This window comes from Oculina patagonica, unplaced genomic scaffold, assembly GCF_052425735.1.
Source record: "Oculina patagonica isolate OP01 unplaced genomic scaffold, crgOcupat unplaced31, whole genome shotgun sequence".
NCBI lineage: Eukaryota > Metazoa > Cnidaria > Anthozoa > Scleractinia > Oculinidae > Oculina > Oculina patagonica.
The window spans coordinates 1-21460 of record NW_027558157.1 but is presented as its reverse complement, the minus strand read 5'-3'; the positions used below and the strand labels follow the sequence as shown (position 1 = coordinate 21460).

Below are 21460 nucleotides of genomic sequence, written 5' to 3'. Positions count from 1 at the left end.
TACCAGGGCTTAGTTCGTCTGCAACGCAGGCTAGTTGCCCTAGCTATTTGAAATTTTCTTGCATTCTTTCCTCTTGCATGGTAATTAGACCTCGTGCATGTTAAACACAGCGTTGCGTTACTTGTTGCACAGTTGTCACGCAAGTAGTCATCTTGGCTGCGCTACGTGGCGCGAGAATCTGAAAAGGGACTGGGAAGATTCGGACTGAGATCGCCAATCAATCGTGCTCTTGGTGTTGCACGAAGGAAAATATTCCAAAATTCTTTCTTGCCTTGTATTTCGACCTTCCACTTTTGTGGGAGCTAGATTGGGTCTTTTGGCATCTTCTACAGTTCGTTTTAGAGCTGTTGCAAGAATAATGAGCTCGGTAAAGAAACCCTTTGAACGGCTTCCAACAAGCGTGCTTCCAAAGAACTACAAATTGACTCTGAAGCCAAATCTTACAGAATTTACTTTCACTGGCGAGGAAGTAATCGATGTGGAGGTAAAAATTTTAGTTTGTGAACAAAATGGAACTGACTTTTGACAATTGGTAATGATATGTTTTAGGTTTCACTGATGATCAAAACTTTGTGCTGTGTGTGAGTGTTATCTGTGTGGGGAGGGAGGGGAGGAACCTCAGTGGTTGCCCGGGGGGAGAGGAGTTGGTCATTATATGGCAAGCACAGCTTGGGGAGAGTACCAAACATTCTGAGGGGGCTGCCCTAACTATATGTACCGGTAACCAGGTTGCTGTTCAGTTGTAAACATGTGATCTTGTCAAAATATGCAGTCTATATCTTGCTGGGTTCTAGATTTTTAGATGCTTAGGCCTTCCCCTTTTTTTCTTCATTTACCGTCGTCTGACCGACCCAAATTTTGGGGTTTTCCAGAAAAAGTTGTGATATAAGAAATATTACAGACTTGCAGATTTGCAAAAGAGTGTTGGTGGTTCATCTGTTTTCACTTTTCTCAGCTGAGTTTAACCACTACATCGACCTTTTCTTTCTCCATTGCTGCCATGTTTTGCGATTGATAGGAAAAATACCGGTAGTTACTGTTTTAATAACAATTATTAAGGGACTGTTCGTTATTTATGGCTAAGGAGGGGGGGGGGTGATTTTAAACCAATTCAGGCTTATGTAAAATTTATATTACCCTCCCCAAAAGAGGGTATTTTAAACCCCCCCCCCCCCCCGTGTACATGACAGGCCTTAAATTTTATCCCCCTCCCCCTACCCTCAGGACGTGATGTACTTCCAATTGTGAAATTGCATACAGCATTTGTTCTGGCTGCGTGCCAATAAACCAAAATCCAGTGCAAGGTCATTTGTGATCATACAGAATTGAAGCACTCAGTAAAGAAAGCGAATCTGCAGTGCTGGTATTATTATAGGCCCAGAGAAGATCCAATATAAGAAAGAAATCAGTTCGTCGTAGTCTCTCCCCATATCCATGTGACTCCTATATGGCGTTGGCAAGCTGGAACGATCTCTAGTTTTGCTGTTAGAGTATTTCTATTTACATGCGCACTACAATACTGTATTTTAAAAAACTACAACTGGCCCGGGTAAATGACACATGTGGGTTTTGCCATTATTAAATATCAGATTGCATGTAAAGGTATTTAATAAGTTAATATACATGTATATGGGAACCTTTAAATAACGCTACTCCACGTCCTGTTTTCTTGGCTTTTTAAACTAAGACCAGGTTCTTTTGAAACAGAATTCTCAAACAGAGAGCAACTTTTGAAATGTCTGCAAAACGGCTACACATCTGTTGAGACTATTGAAACAACAGTTTCAATCAATCAATCAATCAATCAATCAATCAATCAATCAATCAATGTTTAAATCAATGTTTCAATCAATCAATCAATGTTTGTTTCTTAAAGCTTACCCACCTTATTTCTACTGTATTTTAAAAAAAACACCCCCCTTTTATTGATTTTGAAAATTTTACCCCCCCCCCACTCTAAACACTGCCCCCCCCCCCCTTAGGCATAAATAACGAACAGTCCCTAATATTCTCAGGTTAAGGAAGAAACCAATACAGTGACCATCAACTGTCTAGATATAAATGTCAAATCAGCCAGCTTTTCTGTTGGAGAACATAGTAAGTATTTAATGTATTTAATATATTATAAGTGGTATATCATATCATTGACAAAACCTTGGTGCGTTGCAGTTGCTGTTTTTCTTACTTGAAACATTAACAAGTTACCGTAAGTAATTTCCCCTTCCACCTTTACAACGTTGCATAGTATGCAAAAAAATAATGCCTCCAATTGCTGCCTACTTTTGCTCGCCAACTGAAACCCACTGCACAAGGAGTTTGGGCACATTGAATTGTGCTATCCAACACTGAAATGGGGGGATCGGGGTGGGCAGGCCAATGACTTTTGGCAATGACTGTAGGCCTGCCTTAAGAAGACACACTTTAGAGACAGGAAAAAGTCCTGATCGCACATGGTTAGTATCTAATCTGATGACAATGAAAAGGGAGCTTACCAGGTGGTGCAGTGGTCTAATGATAAGCCAGGGCCATAGGCAGGGGTAGGGGGGTGGGTGCAATGGGTGCATCTACTCCCCCCATCCCATTGGCCACATAGTTCTGCCTATTTGAGGAGTGAGGGTTGACTTGCAGATTGCAGGAAATTAACACCTTGACTTTTCAAAATTTCCCAGGGGAGAATACCCCTGAACCCCCCTAGATGCTCACACCTCTAGTACTCACACCCACCCATGCAAAATCCTGCCGATGGCCTTGTCTGGATCAAGAGGGTAGAGTTTGATGTTGTCCCTGACATAAGATAATATTGTTTCCGCATTTTTGCTTTTAGATTATCCATCTTCAAACATAATACATAATAAAGAGGAAGAAACGGTTATCGTTAGCTTTTCCTTACCCCTTCCCTTGGGGAGAGGCCTGTTGTCCCTGAATTTTACTGGAGAACTGAATGATAAGTTAAAAGGATTCTACAGATGTAAATACACTGGAGAAGATGGAAATCAGAAGTTCTGTGCTGTTACACACTTTGAGGTATATTCAACAATAAAATCAGCATTGAAAAGGGGCAGTACATGACTCCTGATCTGAGCAAAATTAATGTGTGACATGTGAAACAGCTCAAATCTGGCCATGATGCATAAATTACCAACTCTAGTATGTTGTGTGATCTGTTTATTTTGAAAGCCGTGATTCATGGTTCTGGCTGAAAAGGTTTGTGCAAACCAAAAATGAACTACATATTCATAAATCAATTCCTGGTAGTGAAGCATCAATTGACAAACGACATGAATCATAAAGCCAAAGACCAGGTTGTGTGGAGGACGCATTCTCTTGGCTTAACTTATGCGTTTTAGGTTTGTCTTGCATTGACTCCCCTGAGAGATGAACTACTCTTGTTACTGGGCTATTGAAAGGGGAATTAACTATTTTTAATCAATTAAAGCTCATTTTTTTCAAATAATGTATATTGAATACATGATTAATGAAATTGGTCTAAAAATGCTCATGATTTGAGATTAGGACCCCCTTTACCACCCTGTAATATTATCCCCAAAATCACGCACATGTAGGTGCCATTGAGGTCTTACTGAAAGCTCTCACTTTAAAAGAGGTTGGATGTGTCTTCTCAAGTGTACTAAGTTTTTGAATAATTATGGCAAACTCCCGGCACATATTCATGATAATTATATTAAGGATATCATTCTTTTATGTACAGATAGCAGTTATATATTAAACAAGGACTTCCTGGCCTTATGTGGGTATCCTGACAAATTGTACTAATTATTTTATGTTGAAATTAACAGCCTACAGGTGCACGCAGAGCATTTCCCTGTTGGGATGAGCCAACCATTCGCGCCACATTTGATATCACCCTGGTTGTTCCCAAGGACAGAGTGGCTTTATCAAATATGGTTAGTAAGTCTCAGAGTGCAGACAAAATTAATATTTAACTAAGCTTTTTTCTGTAACTTGATGTACTGTAACCAAAGGTACATGCAAGGTTTACAGACTCTCTAGACACTGCTGTTGTTAAGTTTTTAAACAGCTGTTACATTGAACTTTAATATCACATGTAGCATTTCACTCTGTATACAAGCTAAGTGTAAAGTAACACCACTCAACATCTTCACCCTTAACATCAAGTGATCTCAACTGTAATAGGTGTTACAGGTAAGAGCCCTTAATGACAGCCCTGCTAAATCTCTAGACTACACAATGTAATGCATGCACAACTTCACAGGTACAATTAGCTCTCTGCAGGTATTTTGTGCTTGCCATCCAATAATGGGTTATTGAGCATACATGCAGACCCACAATATATGTGCGAAGGGATAAAACTAAATGGATTTCTATAAGCATTACATGCCTGTGATGCTTTAGCATCATATGCAAAGGAGTAAAGCTGAATGTCTATACAACTTAGAATCATAGGTCTGCAATGCATGCAAAGGGATATGCTGCACTATTCTCTGTACTCATTGCATGCCTTTAATGCTTTAGCATGAAAGGCATGCAATGCATGCTAAGGGAGAAAGCTACAAAGCTCTCTGCACACATTGCATGCCTTTAGTTCTAGTATGAAAGGTCTGCAATTTGTGCAAAGGGCTCAAGCTATATAGCACTCGGCACACATTGGATGCTAATAGTGCTAGTATGATAGGTCTACAATGTGTGCAAAGGGCTATAGCTACAAGTATCTCTGCATGCATTATATTGCATCTGTATAATGCTAGTCAATTTCCAACTATTGTTTGTTGGAAGTTAAGTCTCAAAATTGTGTCAGTTAACTAAGGGAGACTCACAAGATCAAACATTCCAAACACCCAACAGGGTTACAGGGCTCAACTTAAGGAAAAAACCTAAGGGCTAAGGTGGCTTTTAAATGTTCAGTTTTGATTGCCAGCCCAATTTTCCCCCTGAATCAATGATTCATTTTTATTTGCCTTAAAATTAAAATTGATATTAAATTTAAATTGTCCAAAATTTTATCTTCTGAGTTTGATGTTATGTAGATGAATACAATTGACTGTTAAATATTCAAACTGCCTCTAAAGGAATCTACTTTCATTGCTATTTTATTTTCAGAATCTGACAGAAGAGAAAGATTACACTGATGACACTTCTCTTAAAGTGGTGAAGTTTGCCAGAACACCTATCATGTCTACATATCTTGTGGCATTTGTTGTAGGAGAGTTTGACTATGTTGAAGGAAAAGATTCTGATGGTGTTACTATCAGAGTTTACACTGCAAAGGGAAAAGCTATCCAGGGAAAGTTTGCTTTAGAGGTGAGTGAGTTTATTATTATTTTAAAAATGTTTTAAGCCAATCCTTATACTCTTTAGGGAGGTGACGTGGCCTGATCGCTAGTCCACTGGACTCTCGACTAAGCATTCTGTGTTTTGAGCCCTGCCCAGGGTCATTGTGTTGTGTTAGTACTAGTAGGCAAGACGATGTACTCTCACAATGCTTACCCTCGAGGTGTATTTATGAATGGCCCTAGGGAATTACTTGGTAGGGGGTAACCAAGTGTGATGGACTACAATCATTGACAAAACCTTGGCGCAGTTGCTATTTTTCTTACTTGGAATGTGAAAACGTTAAGTACTTTCCCCTCTCCCCCTTTGCAATGTTGCGTAGCATGCAAAAAAATATTGCCTTCAATTGCTGCTTACTTTTGTTAGCACACTGAAACGCACTGCACGGGGAGTTTGGGCACATTGTACTATCCAACATTGAAACGGGGGGATGGGGGTAGGTGGGCCAATGACTTTTGTCAATGATTGTAGCATCCCATGCCATCCAGGGTGAATTAAGTAAGAAATACATATGTATACTCTCAATCGCTTTGTGCTTAACTAAAATGGGAGATACATGGAGGCACTGGCTGATGGGCTAATGAACTTGACTGGTACTTAGTAATAGTAATGCCTCCATGTTCATTGATTATGTAGACATATCTGCCATAACAGCTGAACCCTGTTATTTTGAACCATCAGGGGAAACATGCAAAATAATAGTTTGAAATAGCAGGAGTTCGAAATAGCCGATAGTAAATGACTGAAGGGCAAATCCAAGGGAAACGGGTTTTAGTTTGAAATAATGGGTAATAGTTTTGAAATAACCGAGTTCAAATTAGCTGGGTTCAAATGTAGTCTATGAAAGACTGCCTTATGTTGTGGTCCAAATTGGTATGATGGTTTTTCCTTCGTTTTAAACTCATTACACCTGAACAAAGGAAAACACCAAATTGTACCAAGGGTAAACTTGAACATAACAGCTATCCAAAGAAGACATATTCTGATATTTTTATTGACATCAATGTCTAGGTTGCCAAGAAGTGCCTACCCTTCTACAAAGAGTATTTTGGTATTGGTTACCTACTGCCAAAGCTTGATCTCATTGCTATCCAAGACTTTGTTATAGGTAAAATTAAATATAGCTATTCCTCCAATTTCATCAGAATTTCATGTTAGCCAGGAATCACATCTACATTACATTCTGACCCATCACTGCTGTGCCTTATTTTTAAAACTGAGTCAAATAATTTTTGTTTACATGTCTGATGTGGGAGGCGCAGTGGCCTGATGGTTAGTACACAGGGCTCAGGATTGTGCCGTCTGGGTTTGAGCCGTGGCCAGGGTCATTGTGTTGTGTTCTTGGGCAAGACACTTTACTCTCATAGTACCTCTCTCCACCCAGGTGTATAAATGGGTACTGGCCAATTAATGCTGGAGGGTAACCCTGCAATGGACGAGCATCCCATCCAGGGGGGAGTAGAAATACTCCTAGTCGCTTCATGCTACAGAAACCGGGATTAGCTTCGGTCTGTATGGGCCACTTGGTTCGACGCAAACTTTTCCTACTTTACCTGTTTACCTGCTTTGAATCATGGCTCTCTGATTCCACCCCCCGCCCCCACCCCACCACTCTATCCCTCAAGGTGTCAACTTGGTGGTTTTGTCTGACATCATTAAGAAAGACAAATGAAGATATCAAATTTGTGTTTAATTGTTAGGAAGGAGCTGTGAATCTAGAGCCTAGAGCTATGATTTTTTGTACAACTGCTAATTTTTAGAAAGTGCTAATGAGAACTACCATGACATTTGTTATTTTGATCACAGGAGCTATGGAAAACTGGGGCCTGGTAACCTACAGGTATGTTCACTTATTAAATTATTAAACATGTTACAAGTGTGTTACGCTGCAGGGTAATCATGAAAAAAAAATGGTCGGCTGATAAGCCTAGGAATATTTACTAGCATGAAGATCATTTTCACAAAGTAGTCAAAACAAACATTTTTAAAATTAAAAAAATTAATGTTTCTTCATTTCATGTTGGGTTAATCAATTAGTTTTCAGAAGGAAACCCCATTTGTTAGGCTTTTGTTGCAGACTACAACATTATAATATTCAACTTTTAAATAACATCCAGACATGGTGGCTTATTTGTTTTTATTATACATTTTGAATAAAGTTTTTAATCATGTGCTACCAGAAAACATCCATATCCCTCCCACGGATGTTTTTTTTTGGTTTGAATCCCTCCACCCCTCTGCAAATTCCAGTTAAGTAAATAGTCTAAATGCAGCTTTTGATTTCGGCGAAATGTCTGTGTCCCAGCGAAGAGGAGTTATCACGCTTCTACCCAAAGAAGATGCAAATTTGTTGTTTTTGTCAAATTGGCGTCCAATAACGCTATTAAACGTAGACTATAAGATAGCGTCAAAAGTTATTGCTAAGAGGATAGAACGCGTCTTACCATCTCTTATCCATCCAGATCAGACCGGTTTTATGAAAGGGAGATACATAGGACAAAACATTAGGCTTATAAATGACATTATCCAGCAAACTGAGCTACAAAAGATCCCTGGGATACTGCTACTTCTAGACTTTCAAAAAGCATTCGATACCCTAGAATGTTCTTTTATTCAAAATACCCTCAACCTGTTCAACTTTGGTAACGGCATTAAAAAATGGATCTCTACGTTCTATACGAACTCTGAGAGCAGCGTCTTGAACAATGGTTTTTGTACAAACTATTTTAAATTGTCGAGAGGGGTGAGGCAGGGTTGCCCCTTATCACCGTATCTCTTCATCTTAGCTGCAGAAGTTCTTGCCACAAAGATCCGACAAGACAAAACTGTCAGAGGTATCACAATCTTTGGAACAGAGTCGAAAATAAGTCAATTCGCGGATGACACATCAGCCTTTTGTGATAATTTATTTTCTGTCCAAAACTTGATTGCAATAGTTAACGATTTCGGGACATTTTCAGGTCTGAAACTAAACACTTCAAAAACCAAAGCGATATGGTTAGGCCCATGGCGCAATAGGGAAGATCAGCCCTTCAATCTAAAATGGACAAAAGAACCTGTTAGAACTCTTGGGATCTTTGTTTCTTACGATGAAAATGGGAATGAGAAAAGAAACTTTACGCTTAAGGTTCGAAAGCTTAATACTAATCTTGATATTTGGAGATCAAGGAATCTCAGTTTATTTGGAAGGTGTTTGATAACAAAAAGTCTCGGCATTCCACATTTAGTATACTCCACTTCAATGTTAGTCATCCCCTCGGAAACTGTCTCTTCAGTTACAACCTCTCTATTTGACTTTATCTGGTGTAAAAAACCGGACAAAGTTAAAAGGCAAGTCATGTATCAAGACTATGTTGACGGAGGATTACGTGTGCCAAATATGGAGGTAATAGCTAAATCATTAAAACTTGCTTGGATTTCTAGATTTTTGATAACCGACGCGCTTTCAAGGAAGGAGAACTGGAAGGCAATTCCCTATCATTTTTTCAGAGAATACGGTGGTTTAAACTTTCTATTACGTTGTAATTACGATAAAAAATTTCTCAACCAGACTGATATACCTCCTTTTTACAAACAGGTATTGTGGTACTTTTTAGAACTTAAAACCCTGTATGAAAGTGACAATGGACAAGAAATGATACTGTTCAATAACAAAGAAATTCTCATTGGGAATAGGCCGATTTTTCTGAAAAGCTGGTTTGAAGAAGGAATTGTCTCTATCCAAGATATTCTCAGCGAGAACGGAAAGTTTTTATCATTTCAAGAATTCAAACAAACATACACAATTAAGTGCAACTTCTTAAATTATTACCAAATCATATCTGCAATTCCGAAACATCTAGTAGAAAGAGCAAAACATGCTCAATTAAATAAGTCACTCTTTCTTGATAGTGTGAATTTTCAATTGTCACCTACAATATCGATCGATCTTACGAAAACAAAAAACAAAGACTATTACTGGCTTTTTATAAAGAAAAGTACTCCCAAAATAATTGCACTTAGTAAATGGGAACGAGATCTATCATCAAATGATATTCATTGGAAAAACTACTTTAAGCAAATTAAATTTATGTGCAAAGAGAACAAACTTAAAGAATTTTACTTCAAACTTGCTCATAGGATACTTGTCTCCAAAAAGGAACTTCACCTCTTTGGAGTATCGAACAACTCGGACTGCACCTACTGCGGCCATCCAGATTCGATAAGTCATACTTTCATCGACTGCCACCTTTCTAAACAATTCTTTCATAAAGTTTTACAACACTTCAATGAAGAAAACGGCACCTCCTTTACGCAAAGTGATGAAGAACTACTCTTTGGTAAATCACTAAATTCTGCTCAACTGCAACGACACTCTCTAAAAAAGAAATTAAATTACTGCATGTTATTAGCTAAGTATTACCTTTACAATCAGAAACTTAATCAAATAGAGCCTGGGGTAATTGAATTCGTTAGGAAACTTAATTTTAAATACCGTGTAGAGAAATTTATGTAAAAATTTAGACTAGTTAAAAGTATTTGTTAGTAAGTTAGGCTTTATCGGTTAAATTGTGTAACTTGATGTATTTTTATCTTCTTTTTTTTTGTAACTGTTTTTTTTTTTCACTTTCTGTAACGTGTGATATTAAATAAATGCATTAAAAAAAAAAAAAAAAAAAAAAAATTCCAGTTAAGCCCCATACTTTCCTTTAAAAAATTTGGCCTTTGAGACCCCCTCCCCACCCCCTCAGAATTTCCAATGATCCTCCATGGGGTGGGTATAGATAAGTTTTGGAAAGTCCATTTTTCACGTCATAAAATTACCTTTTTCATTTGACTCATAATCAGTATTTTTATTTATAATCATCTGTTTTTGCTATTGTTAGGGAGACCTGCCTGTTGATTGATCCAAAAGATTCTTCTGCAGCAGCTAAACAGTATGTGGCTTTGGTTGTTGGTGAGTGCAAGACTACTGACTTAATTGATGTGATGTTTTACATTTTTACAATATAACTGGGGCGGTTCCAGGGGTGGTTCGGGTGGTTTGGTCAAACCTCCTTAACTAAAAGAAAAAAACATTCTAACACAAGCGGTTTCTGACAAAAAAGCATAAGTCAACAAAACAAAATGCCAGTCTAAAATTCGTTTTATATAAGCGCTTCGTTCCATTGATGCAGGCACAAATATAGACATTGCTGAAGTCTCCGAGATGTATATGTCAGATCTCCTTAGCCCACAGACTCGCGACATTGAATTTGATCGTTGGATGAGAAAATGGCAATCAGAGACGGCAGAAACTCAATTTTTCGAAGAAACTCAATTTGTTTTTGTTCAAATTTCCCTTAAGGTAACAAATGACAACTTTATTGATTGCACTTTCTGTCTATTGCTTGTCAAGGCTCCTGGCTTGTATAATTGCGTGTATAATTCCAGTAACATCAACTGATAACGAGCGCTCAAACAGCACTTTAAAACTAGTCAAGCGCTACCTTTGGAGTTTGGACCATGATGACAACCGAGAGACTCTCTGGCCTGACTTTTATGAGTATTTATTATGAAAAGCCTGTCGATTATGATACTAGTTGATCTTGATTATTGCAAAGACTTAAACATAGTCCTTGTTTAATAAAATAGCTTTAAAAAGGGATGGTTTGTTAAGGTTTTAAACTGTCCACAATCATCCCTCAGAATGCTGGAAATCGCATTACCAAGGACTTAAATTTCAAAATTTCCTGGGGGAGCATGCCCCCGGACCCCCCTTCTCGAAATCCTGGATCCGCCCCCCGGCCCGCCAGTAGCCAAAATCTTTTGCATGCTATTTGGTCCCAAGATGACGGCTATGGTTAGTAATGAGTAGAGACAATGAAAATGCTAGATTTTAAATAGAATTTTTTGTTGTTTTCTTAGGTCATGAACTTGCCCATATGTGGTTTGGAAATCTGGTAATTCAATTTGTTAATTTTACATTTATTTAATTATTGGTCATTTTTTATTACTTTTTTCTTTTTATTACACATGAACTCAGTGAAGTTCATAACCCAACTGCTTTTGATCGCATGATTAGTTGTATGTAATTACAAGGACAATCAATGAACCTTGAAAGCCGAAGAAAAATATGAAACAGCAAGTGGAACAGAATCTAAGCTAAAGCTGATTTCCATTCCATACTGCACAGTCTCAGGGTTGTTCATTAATTTGTTTTGAATTTGTTGATATGTGATACTTCAGCAATAGCATAACGTAGCCAGCTTTCTGATGGTTTGTAGGCCTAGTCAGTCTTAACCTGCGATCAGGTGTTCTTTTCTCTTTTTCGAAAGGGAGAGGGAAACTTTCCCGAAGTGATAAATAGGGAAGGAGGGCATGATCTCAGGTTAAGTCGTTCAAGTGGCTTGTGGGGGGTGGGGGGGGGGGGTAGGTTGCGAGGGAGGGCTCCAGGGTATGCTCCTGATAAAGACCATCAAAAGGCAATTTGGCAGCACCTAAATTTTGACATTTTGTTATAGAGAATGGGCCAATTTTCATTCATTGCTAAATATATCAATGCACTTGTCTTAACGACACATACCTATCACTTGGCTAATCTAGAAGTCTCCCTAGTTTCTACTTGCTGGAGACAAGATAAATTGCGAAAGGGTAGTTCCGATATTTATAATGAATATTGCTTTCCATTTCATCTTGAAAGTGCTTCAGTGGGCTAAGAAAATTGTAGCCCCGGGCCTATGGTCCTACAGGCAAGCTACGCCCCTGACATACATGAAGTACATGTGGTCACAGGCCAAAACATAATATGAAACTATCATAAATAAACTATAGTTTGTAACCTTGTAACATTTTTTTTTTCTTTTTTTATCTTTGTTCTAGGTGACAGTGGTAAGTTACCAAGATTGGGTAGAATACTTGTATTTAATTTTTCACGTGTGGCAAGCCTGTCATTAACCACATAGTTCCTGGCTGTACCAATAGTGCACATTTTAAGTCTTTTTATTGTAAATTCAGGAATGGTGGACTCACTTGTGGCTGAAGGAAGGATTTGCTTCATGGATTGAGTACCTCCTTGTCGATCACTGTTTCCCAGAGTTTGATGTATGGACACAGTTTGTAAGCACTGATTTTGCCAGTGCCTTGAAGCTTGATGCATTATGTAACAGGTATTTGTTTCCCTCTAAAGAATTTATTTGCTAGCAGTATAGGCACGCAATGTGTGCAGAGGGCAAGGTATGTGGAGCTCTTTGCACGTATTGCACGCTCATGGTAGCATAACCATATAGTTTCCCAACAGTGACAAAACCAAACTGAATGCAGTGGAAAAATACTTCTTATTTGATTGACGAGAATAGATCTGTACTGACAATTCTCAAAGCAGCTTCCAACAAACTCAGAGTCCTGTGTTCTGAACAGTCTGATGCTCACGCTACTCAAGTATGAAAACTCAAACCAGTTTCTGAACCAATCAGAAGTAAAACCAAAACCGATCGTGACTAAATCACTGGCGCCCTGTATTTCACTTCTTGTTTTGTTGTGATTGGTTCACTGGACTGTCTGCATCCTTTGTGATTGGCCGGTGTGATTACATTGGTTTTGGTGTTTTGACACTCAATTGAAAATTGCTCAATAACAATGACTAATAAGTGCTTGTCTTTTCCATTTATGAAACTGTGGCATGTTCAAGTCACCCAATAGAGGTAACGTGTTTGTATTTTCTCTATGTTATTAAATGAATATTGTTCTTGCAGAGCTTTCGAAGTAACTTAGACAAAATTAAACTACTGCAGAAACCTGATGCAACTAAGTAATAAGGGACTGGCAAAATATGTTCGTTATAATTAAATTTTAGGTTATAACTTTGTTGTAGGTTCCAGTTGGCCACCCAGGGGAGATAGAGGAAATATTTGATACTATATCTTACAACAAAGGTGCTTCAATTATCAGAATGCTACATCAGTATGTAGGAGATCAAGTAAGTTTTTACGTTAAATCGCCATAATTGGCCACCGAAAACAAGGCTCAGCCTAAAAATAATTCGATAATAAATCCCCCCTCCCCTCCCGTTCGACTTCCATGGACTGCTACATATAGGTATTAACAAACGATTTAGACAGCGAGCAGTCTCTTATTTGATCTAAAATCCATGAGACGAACACAAAAAAATTAATGTTGACGCAAATAATACTAGAAAGAGAACTTGCGAGCCTCGATTTGCAAGTAGCGCAAGCGCGGTCGCGGTCGCTCTTCTTCCGGTACCTGCGCTACTTGCAATTCAAGGCTAGCTGCTTCCCCCTCTCGTATGTCGGGTTCGCTTGCTATTTTTCGTACATCCACACGGATTTCAGAGCAAAAGAGAGACTGCTAGCAGTTTATGAAAGGTGTGACTTTTTCCAATTTCTCCTTCCGATTGTTAAAGCCCCCTATTGTTTAGTATGGGGCCCAGTTCTCGGCCACTTCAGACGTAAACTTGTATTTCTTTCCTCAGAATAACTAAAGAAACTTGAAATTTCTCTCAGAGCTAGCTTCATCTTCAGCTTTTTGGTATAAAGCTATCGACCGGTCAATAATTAATTTGCCCGAGCAATAAAAAGGGAAAACTCCATCTGTGGGCCCAGTTCTCGGCCGCCAAAAAGCTTGTGCGTAATTTCTGTATAAAAAGGCTCAATTAATTTTCACAGTCATAAAATCACTCTGTAAGCTTATTTATGTTACGCGCCTAGTTGCTTCCCTATGTGCAGGTTTTGGCAAAACTGCAGAATTGCGTTGTGTGACCAATGCATTCAGATGGTTTATTTTGCAGTGAAAAGGTCTTGAACTAGTTAAGTGTTGTAGAAATAATAGACAAGACAAGAGTCAGCTCAAAACTTAGACATTTAATTGAACTTTATTTTTAAAACATTTCTTTCTTTCCACCATAAAAAATCACAATTTCACGCTGCTATTTTCTGTTTATGTAATTATTGTTTTTTATTCTAAGGACTTTAGGAAGGGCCTTAATCACTACCTAAAAAAGTTTGAATACAGCGCTGCTTCAACAGGTTAGTTACATCAATCTATTACGCTCGTGACGTGAACACATGAGGTTTTGTAGTTTAACATATACCCCACTAGACCACTCGATTATAGTGGTAATAGAGCGCCCAACCGGTATCTGGGAGGCCATGGGTTCGATTCCCGTCGGGGACTCAGAATTTTTCTTTGTCCCATGCTCGTGTCATTGTTGAAAAATACATCTTTATTATTTATCACCGAGCTAAAAAAAATACCATCTTTAATTTACTAGTGTCGATTTATAAGAAAAGTTGTAAATTAATACACTTCATTTTATTGCGGTCTTTTACAAAGTAAAAAAAAAATCCTCTGCCGTAGGTTATAGGTTGTACTTCTTCTAATTGTACAAACCTCTTTTTACCGCTGTAACAGTACCAAAACAGACCCTTGTAAAAGTTCTCTATTTTAAGTAAAATGATCTTTACCTTTAATATCAAACCAACCTTCTTTGTAAAAGTGCAAACGGACCCTTTTTGTATAGCAAAAATTGGTATCGATCTGGGTTTCATTCTGAGTTTGTGCTTTGTTTTCAAGATGATTTGTGGGCTAGTCTGTCTCATGCCAGTTCCAAACCAGTAGCTGCCGTCATGGACACATGGACAAAACAAATGGGATTTCCAGTACTGTCTGTCACAGCAGAACAGGTATTAATTATGATGGGTTTTCTCATTTCTACAATCTCCAATAATAACACGTCAAAGGGAATATGAAGGGAAAACATAGTTTGAAGTCCTGTGTGGTCTATAAGATTTCAGATGGGTAAAATAGCAAGAATAAATATGTGACACTGGTCATATGAAATGAGTATCGTTAAGTTCCTTTGGGTAACTAAAACGTATACCAAATGTGGATCAATCCGTCTAATGAAATAAAGACAAGGCGTAAGACATAATTTATTTTACCTCGAAAAGCTTAGGAGCCGTAGCTCGTTAAAACGCTCTCGTGAAAAAAAATGGTTTAAAAATTACAAATAAAAAGACGTTTTAAAAAGGTAAAAAGTGTATATATGTACAAAATTTTGATTGTGGTATGAATAGATAGAAATCAATATAAATATAACTTAAAAGGTAATTGCAATTACAATTAAAAAAGTATCTAAAATTACAATAATATTAGAAAAAAATCTTTAAAATTACAATATCAATTAAAAAGGTATCTAAAAATACAAACTTCATTTGTGAATAAAACTTCACAATCCAATCAAAACTTGTTGAAAAAATTATGGTACATCAAAACAGAGTACTCTATTGTCTTTAAAGTAAAGTTCATCATCAACAAAATAACATCCGATCTGTTTGGTACGTACACAGGTTTTTGTTTTGTTGTGTTTGTTTTTTTTTCCCCTCGTTTCCTAATAGCAAGTCAAGTAGTCAAGTAATGTTCGAGGGTAGTTACATTCGGAGGATCGCTACCTTAAGATTTGCTTACAAACGTCGAGTTTTATGGGGCGAATTAGACGGTACGATTCTACTCAAAAATCACGTAAAACAATATACGACATCCTTACAAGAGACGCGTGTGTGTGAAAGTGGTCCTGAGTCATGCCGCCGTAGGCCTGTCGTAACTTTGTCGCATGCGACAATTAAGTCGTACCGTGTAAATTGACATTATCGCTATTTTTCGGGAGATCGTTACTTTTCGATCTTATGTATGGTATATTGTTTAAAAGTGTTTAATCTGATCGCTATTTTTTTTTCCAGAAGGGAAAATCTTTTCAACTCACTATATCACAAAGGAAGTTCTCGGCAGATGGTGCAACAAAAGGTTAAGCACTGACAACAAAATAGACTAAATTAAAAACGTGTCCTCCCTCATTTAACCTGCGTTGCAGCCAGGGTTTAGGTTGTCTGCAACGCAGGCTACCTCCATTGTGTGCTAAATTCTTCCCCGCTCAAGAGATGAGCTGACGTTCAACCCAAAAAAATTCCATACTGATGACGTGGCCCTACAGACATCCGTTTCTCTGATTGGTTGTTTAGTTCGTGCAGATGAATTTAAAACCAAGAAACAACCAATCAGACACACTACACGGATCTCTGTACAGTTGCGTCATCAGTACGGAATTTTTCAGGTTACAACAAGGACCCTCATCTGAAGTGGGGGAGGAATAAATTGCACGGAGAAAGATGCTGTTTTCTTCATGGTCAGGGGGGGTAAGAACATACAGTGAAACGTTTTTTTTCCTTTTAATCACGAGACGTTACTTTCTGGAAGTATGTTGGAGCCACACCTTACGACTATGTCGTCAATACGACCGTTTTATTGAAGCCCAAAGAAAAGCTTAGGGTTTCGTATTTTATATACAGCCACTTTAATACGACTACCTTCAATCTCGGACAAAACCGGTTGAGAAAAACGCATTTCACAGATTTTTTGCGAATGTCTTGACTTACAAGCTTGTTAAAAACGTGTTATCCCCGTCTCACCCCACTCAATGTTGTTTTATGGGGTATGCAACTCACCAGGCTTTGTTTTCATAAGACGACAACATTGACAACATTGAAATAGGGGGATTGACAAGAATGAGCTGTAGTACCAAAATTGGTGAAACTTAGCAAGGTGTCTCAACCGTTTTGTCCAAGATTGTTGCTAATCGTCTGATTGTCAAGCAGACGTGATTAGAAAATCATCAACAAGGGGATAGGATCTTGATGTAACACCAAAATCTCTGAACTAACTTTAAAAGAAATGTATGACAATCAGTAAGGAGAATTATTCAAAAGTTTTTTCACTAAGTTTTACCCTTAAAATGTTTACTAAAACTTCTATATCAAATTTTAGATTCTTCTCAATGGAAGGTACCAATAGCTGTGTGTACCAGTGCAAGTCCTACACAACCTGTAGTTGAAACATTGTTAGAAAAAGACTCTTGTACTGTTGTGGTCAATGGAGTTGGGAAAGACCAGTGGATTAAGGTAAATGACAATCAAGCTTACCCCATTATGATTAAATGAGGCTAACGCTCTATGTAAACAAACTAAACCTGCATCGTAGCCCTAATGGTTAGTGTGTTAGACTCTAGAGAGAGGGTTTGAGTTATGGCCAGGGTCATTTGAGTAGTTTTCAATTGAGTGTCGTAAAACCAAAACCAAAGTAATTACTCTGGCCAATCACAAAGGACACAGACAATCCAGTGTACCAATCAAAATTCGAAGCAAATACATGTAGCTGGCAGAAAGCGCGGGAAAACGTGCGCGAGCAAGTCACGATTGTTTTTTTTTTCTTTTTTTCTTTTTTTTTTTTCTTGTCACGATTGGTTTTGGTTTTACTTCTGATTGGCTGAGAAAGTGGCGCGAGATTTTAAAGCCAATCACTAAGCGTAGTAATGCAAAACCAAAGCAAACGCAATTTACTTTCGACACTCAAGTGAAAACCGCTCTATGTTGTGTTCTTGGGTAAGACACTTAACTCTTCGCCCAAGCCCAGCTGTTCAAAGGACGGATGACGCTATCCAGTGGATAATGCTTACAAAACATACTACACTATCCACTGGATTTGTGGTTTATCCAGTGGATAGCTTTATCCGTCCCTTGAACAACTGGACACTGGTGTAAAAATAGTAATAAGTTAAGATGAAACATTAAAAATGTACAGCTAAACGTGAGCACGTTTTTCCTTCACTATTATTTCTTGTGTATTTGAGTTCGGAAGATCGTGTTAATTGGCAAATTTCCTTCTACTGAAGAGCATAACGAGTTCTTTCCTGAGAAGTGTACTTGTATGAAAAGAAACTCGTTTAGATGTAAAAGTGGCGAAGATTTGCAAAAGATAACGGTTGGTTTCCACAAATAAATCACTTTTAGAGTGTTCTGACATTTCTATTGCAGGTTAATCCAGGTCAAGTTGGTTTCTATCGTGTACAGTACTCATCCGCCATGTTGGAACTCCTTCTACCAGCCATCAATGACAACAGTGTTCCCCCAAGAGACAGACTGGGACTGCAGAGTGATCTATTTGCTCTGGTATGCACAGGAAACCCACCTCCTTAGCCAGCTATCATTTGAGATGATACGTTACAAACTGATAATGTAACGTTTACCGGAAATTTATTGCCTGACAAGCCGATTTTATTTTTCTTGAAGAACTTACATTGCACAAATTGCTTCGTTGATGCAGTTTTTCAAGTGAAATTATTTTACAAATCCTATTTTATCTTTTATAGTATTCCTATTTGCTCGGAACATGCGTGCTTGGAAGTCACTTCAAAGTCAATTCCTAGCAGAAGCTCTAAATTTAGAAAGAGAAGCCTTTTCTCTGTAAACCTGTACTCCTTTTGCATGAAAAGTTTTCAGTCTTTGAATTCGGCTTTGGCTCAACCTCAGGATGCTTTTCCCTTTAAAGTGGGAAGACTTACTTTGAAGGGAAAAGAGCCCAGGAGACGATGTTGGCTTTTGCGTTGGAATTTGGCTAACTGGTTTAAACTGATAATGTTATTCTTTTCTTTTTACATTGTACCAAACAAACAAAAAAACAAAACTAAACAAAACAATGTCGCGCAAATGTCTCACTTAAAAGTAGCCCCCTCGCTTCGTTAGCCAAACAAAGTGCAAATTTTATGTGGGCTACCAGAGTCTAACTGCTCTTTAAAACATCAGTTAGGCGCGTTTACACGACAGAAAAACTTGGGTATGGACCTGTCAAAAAATTGGTCCGGACCTGACCACTTTAGTAGAGAAACAGTCAAATCAAAACGGGGCCATATAGAATCCTTTTGTTTCACAGTATTTTGAATTTTACCTTTCAGGCACAAGCAGGCCTTGCATCTACCACGGAATTCCTTAAATTAGCTGAACAGTTCAAAAACGAGACAAACTACACCGTCTGGAATGACTTGACTGCCAACCTTAGCAATCTGGCCAAACTGTTGCAGAACACTGGGTTCTACCCTAGTTTCCAGACCTTCTGCGTGAAGCTTTATGAGCAAATTGCCAGTAAAGTCGGATGGGACCCTAAAGATGGCGAAGGTAACAACGCAACGAAAAAAATACATATGAACCTATAATAAATGACCTAGCTCACCACCAGTTGCCCTGTAGCTCAGTGGTTAGATTGTTCGACTAGTGTGTGGAAGATCGTGGGTTCGATTCCCGTCGGGGACTCAGTTTTCACTTTGCCCCACGTTCAGGGAGGGGTGAGGAATAGAACTACTCCGAGTACCTCCATGACATGTAAGCGCCAGTCTGATGACATCCATTGGTTTCCGTGTTTATACTCACGACAGTCATGTGGACTACAGTAAAAACCCGCATCAAAGAACATGCATTTTTCCAAGCTAGCCTAAAATAGTTCTTATATAATTGTTGTTTACTGAAAAATTAAGCCATTTAGGTCCTTAAAATGGCAATTATGTCTAAATGGCTGCATTCTAAACTAACACAAACCTTATTCTAGGTTATCTTATTTCTTTTTATGCCCTTTATAACTTTCTATTTATGCCCTTTATAGAAGTGTTTACTGAATTTCTTTTGTGAAGGGGTTCTAAATGGAAAATCTTGGCCTAACAGGTTCTTTACCACTAGGTTGTTATATTTGGGTTTTTCATGCTTCTCAGCGTAATTTATCTGAACACAATTTATATTTCTTACAGGTCATTTGGACGCGCTTTTAAGAGGCTTGGTTCTTGGTTGTATGGGACGCAGTGGCGATCAAGCGACAATCGCTGAGGCGCGAAAGAGATTTGACGCTCACTGTAAAGGTGAATCCACCATCCCGGCAGACTTGAGGTCAGCGGTGTATAGCACAGTTCTTAAGCATGGTGATGACGTCACATTGGACTCCATGATGAAGTTGTTCAGAGAAGCTGATTTAGACGAAGAGAAAGTACGAATAATGAGATGTATGGGGGCTGTCTTACAGCCTGAACTGATCAAGAAAGTGCTGGATTTCTCCATGTCGGTATGTCTTGAAATAGCTTCAAAAACTTGACAGATATTTTTAATGGTAATTTATAACCACGAAAAAGTAAAACCAAAACAATTAAGTAAAAAAAAGTCAAAAATATGAAATTTTATAGAAGATTAGTAGATACTCTGCTCGTCTTGCTAGCGGTTACACATTCATTTCAACGTTTTATACCCATCCACTCTACATTGACAAGTATTTTCTCCTTTTCTTGGGTGTTTTAAATTTTTTTTGGTCAGTACCAAGAGCACGACTCTGGCAAGTTCCAATAAATGAAAGTCAGCGGTAAACGGACTTAATATGCGCAAATCAAATGATCACCCCTCGCATGCTCAAAAAATTGCGTGGTTCTGCTAGACACTTTCTAAAAGGGATTTATAAGGGTTGTGCATCTAGAAGTATATCAGTCGGGGGAATAAGTGCCGGTTTTAGCAAATCGTCGTTGAAGGAATCGAAGAATTTCTGTATTATTTCATCCCATCAAAAACTAGCGCGAGCGGTCACGAGTACCCCGAAAGCAATTGCGTGTTTTAATATGTCATATTGCTTAGCAACTTTCTGGGACGAAAACCGCGGGCTCAGTCACTTCTCGGAGAAGAGATGTCGCCATCAACTGGAACTTGATTCCCCGACTGATATGTAGCCTTGCCGCAGTATGCCATCCATTCTAATACATTCATGGCTTGTTGCTATATGACCTTGTTTTGTCTATTATTTTTCAGAGTGAGGTTCGGTCCCAGGATACTGTCTTTGTCATTGCAGGTGTGACCGGGAGGTAAGCCAATGGTCTGGTTACAAACTAGAAAGTGCTGGAAAAGTGGGTGCCTGGGTGGCACGGTGGTCTAAAGATTAGTGCATTAAACTCTGGATTTGGTGGTCAGGGCTCGAGCGCGGGCTGTGGTCACTGTGTTGTGTCACCGTGCTGTCTGTGGTCACCGTGTGTTCTTGGACAATACACAACTCTCACCCAAGAGTATAAATGGGACTCGACGAGCTGTTAGTTTTATTAGAATCATACTGCGACCAGGAGTTGATGGGGGAGGGGGAGGGGCTAACTTGCAGAAGTCGGTTCTTGTAGAACAGCAATGCACCTAGTCGCTTTATGTTAAAGAAACAACGAAACGCTCCGACTTTGTTGGCCATTTTGTCCCGGGTGTACACTTTCAGCCGAATCTAATATATGTATTTTGTTTGTTTAGTTTACTAGGGCGTGAACTAGCCTGGCAGTTTTTCC

At 38.6% G+C, this 21460-nt stretch overlaps 1 protein-coding gene across 1 annotated transcript; it reads left to right on the top strand.

The window, feature by feature from the left end:
* Positions 1-225: 225 nt before the first annotated feature.
* On the top strand, positions 226-21456 carry LOC144640496 (puromycin-sensitive aminopeptidase-like; the record flags this gene model as incomplete). Its single annotated transcript, XM_078499608.1, has 22 exons — positions 226-484; positions 2016-2097; positions 2825-3024; positions 3798-3905; positions 5080-5280; positions 6322-6418; positions 7117-7150; positions 10176-10246; positions 11197-11231; positions 12151-12159; positions 12286-12437; positions 12959-12971; positions 13142-13246; positions 14252-14312; positions 14860-14969; positions 16026-16089; positions 17107-17240; positions 18153-18287; positions 19070-19289; positions 19913-20220; positions 20949-21001; positions 21426-21456. Coding segments are annotated over exons 1-22 (2349 nt in total), but the record flags the coding sequence as incomplete, so codon positions are not given.
* Between the last annotated feature and the right edge of the window lie 4 nt (positions 21457-21460).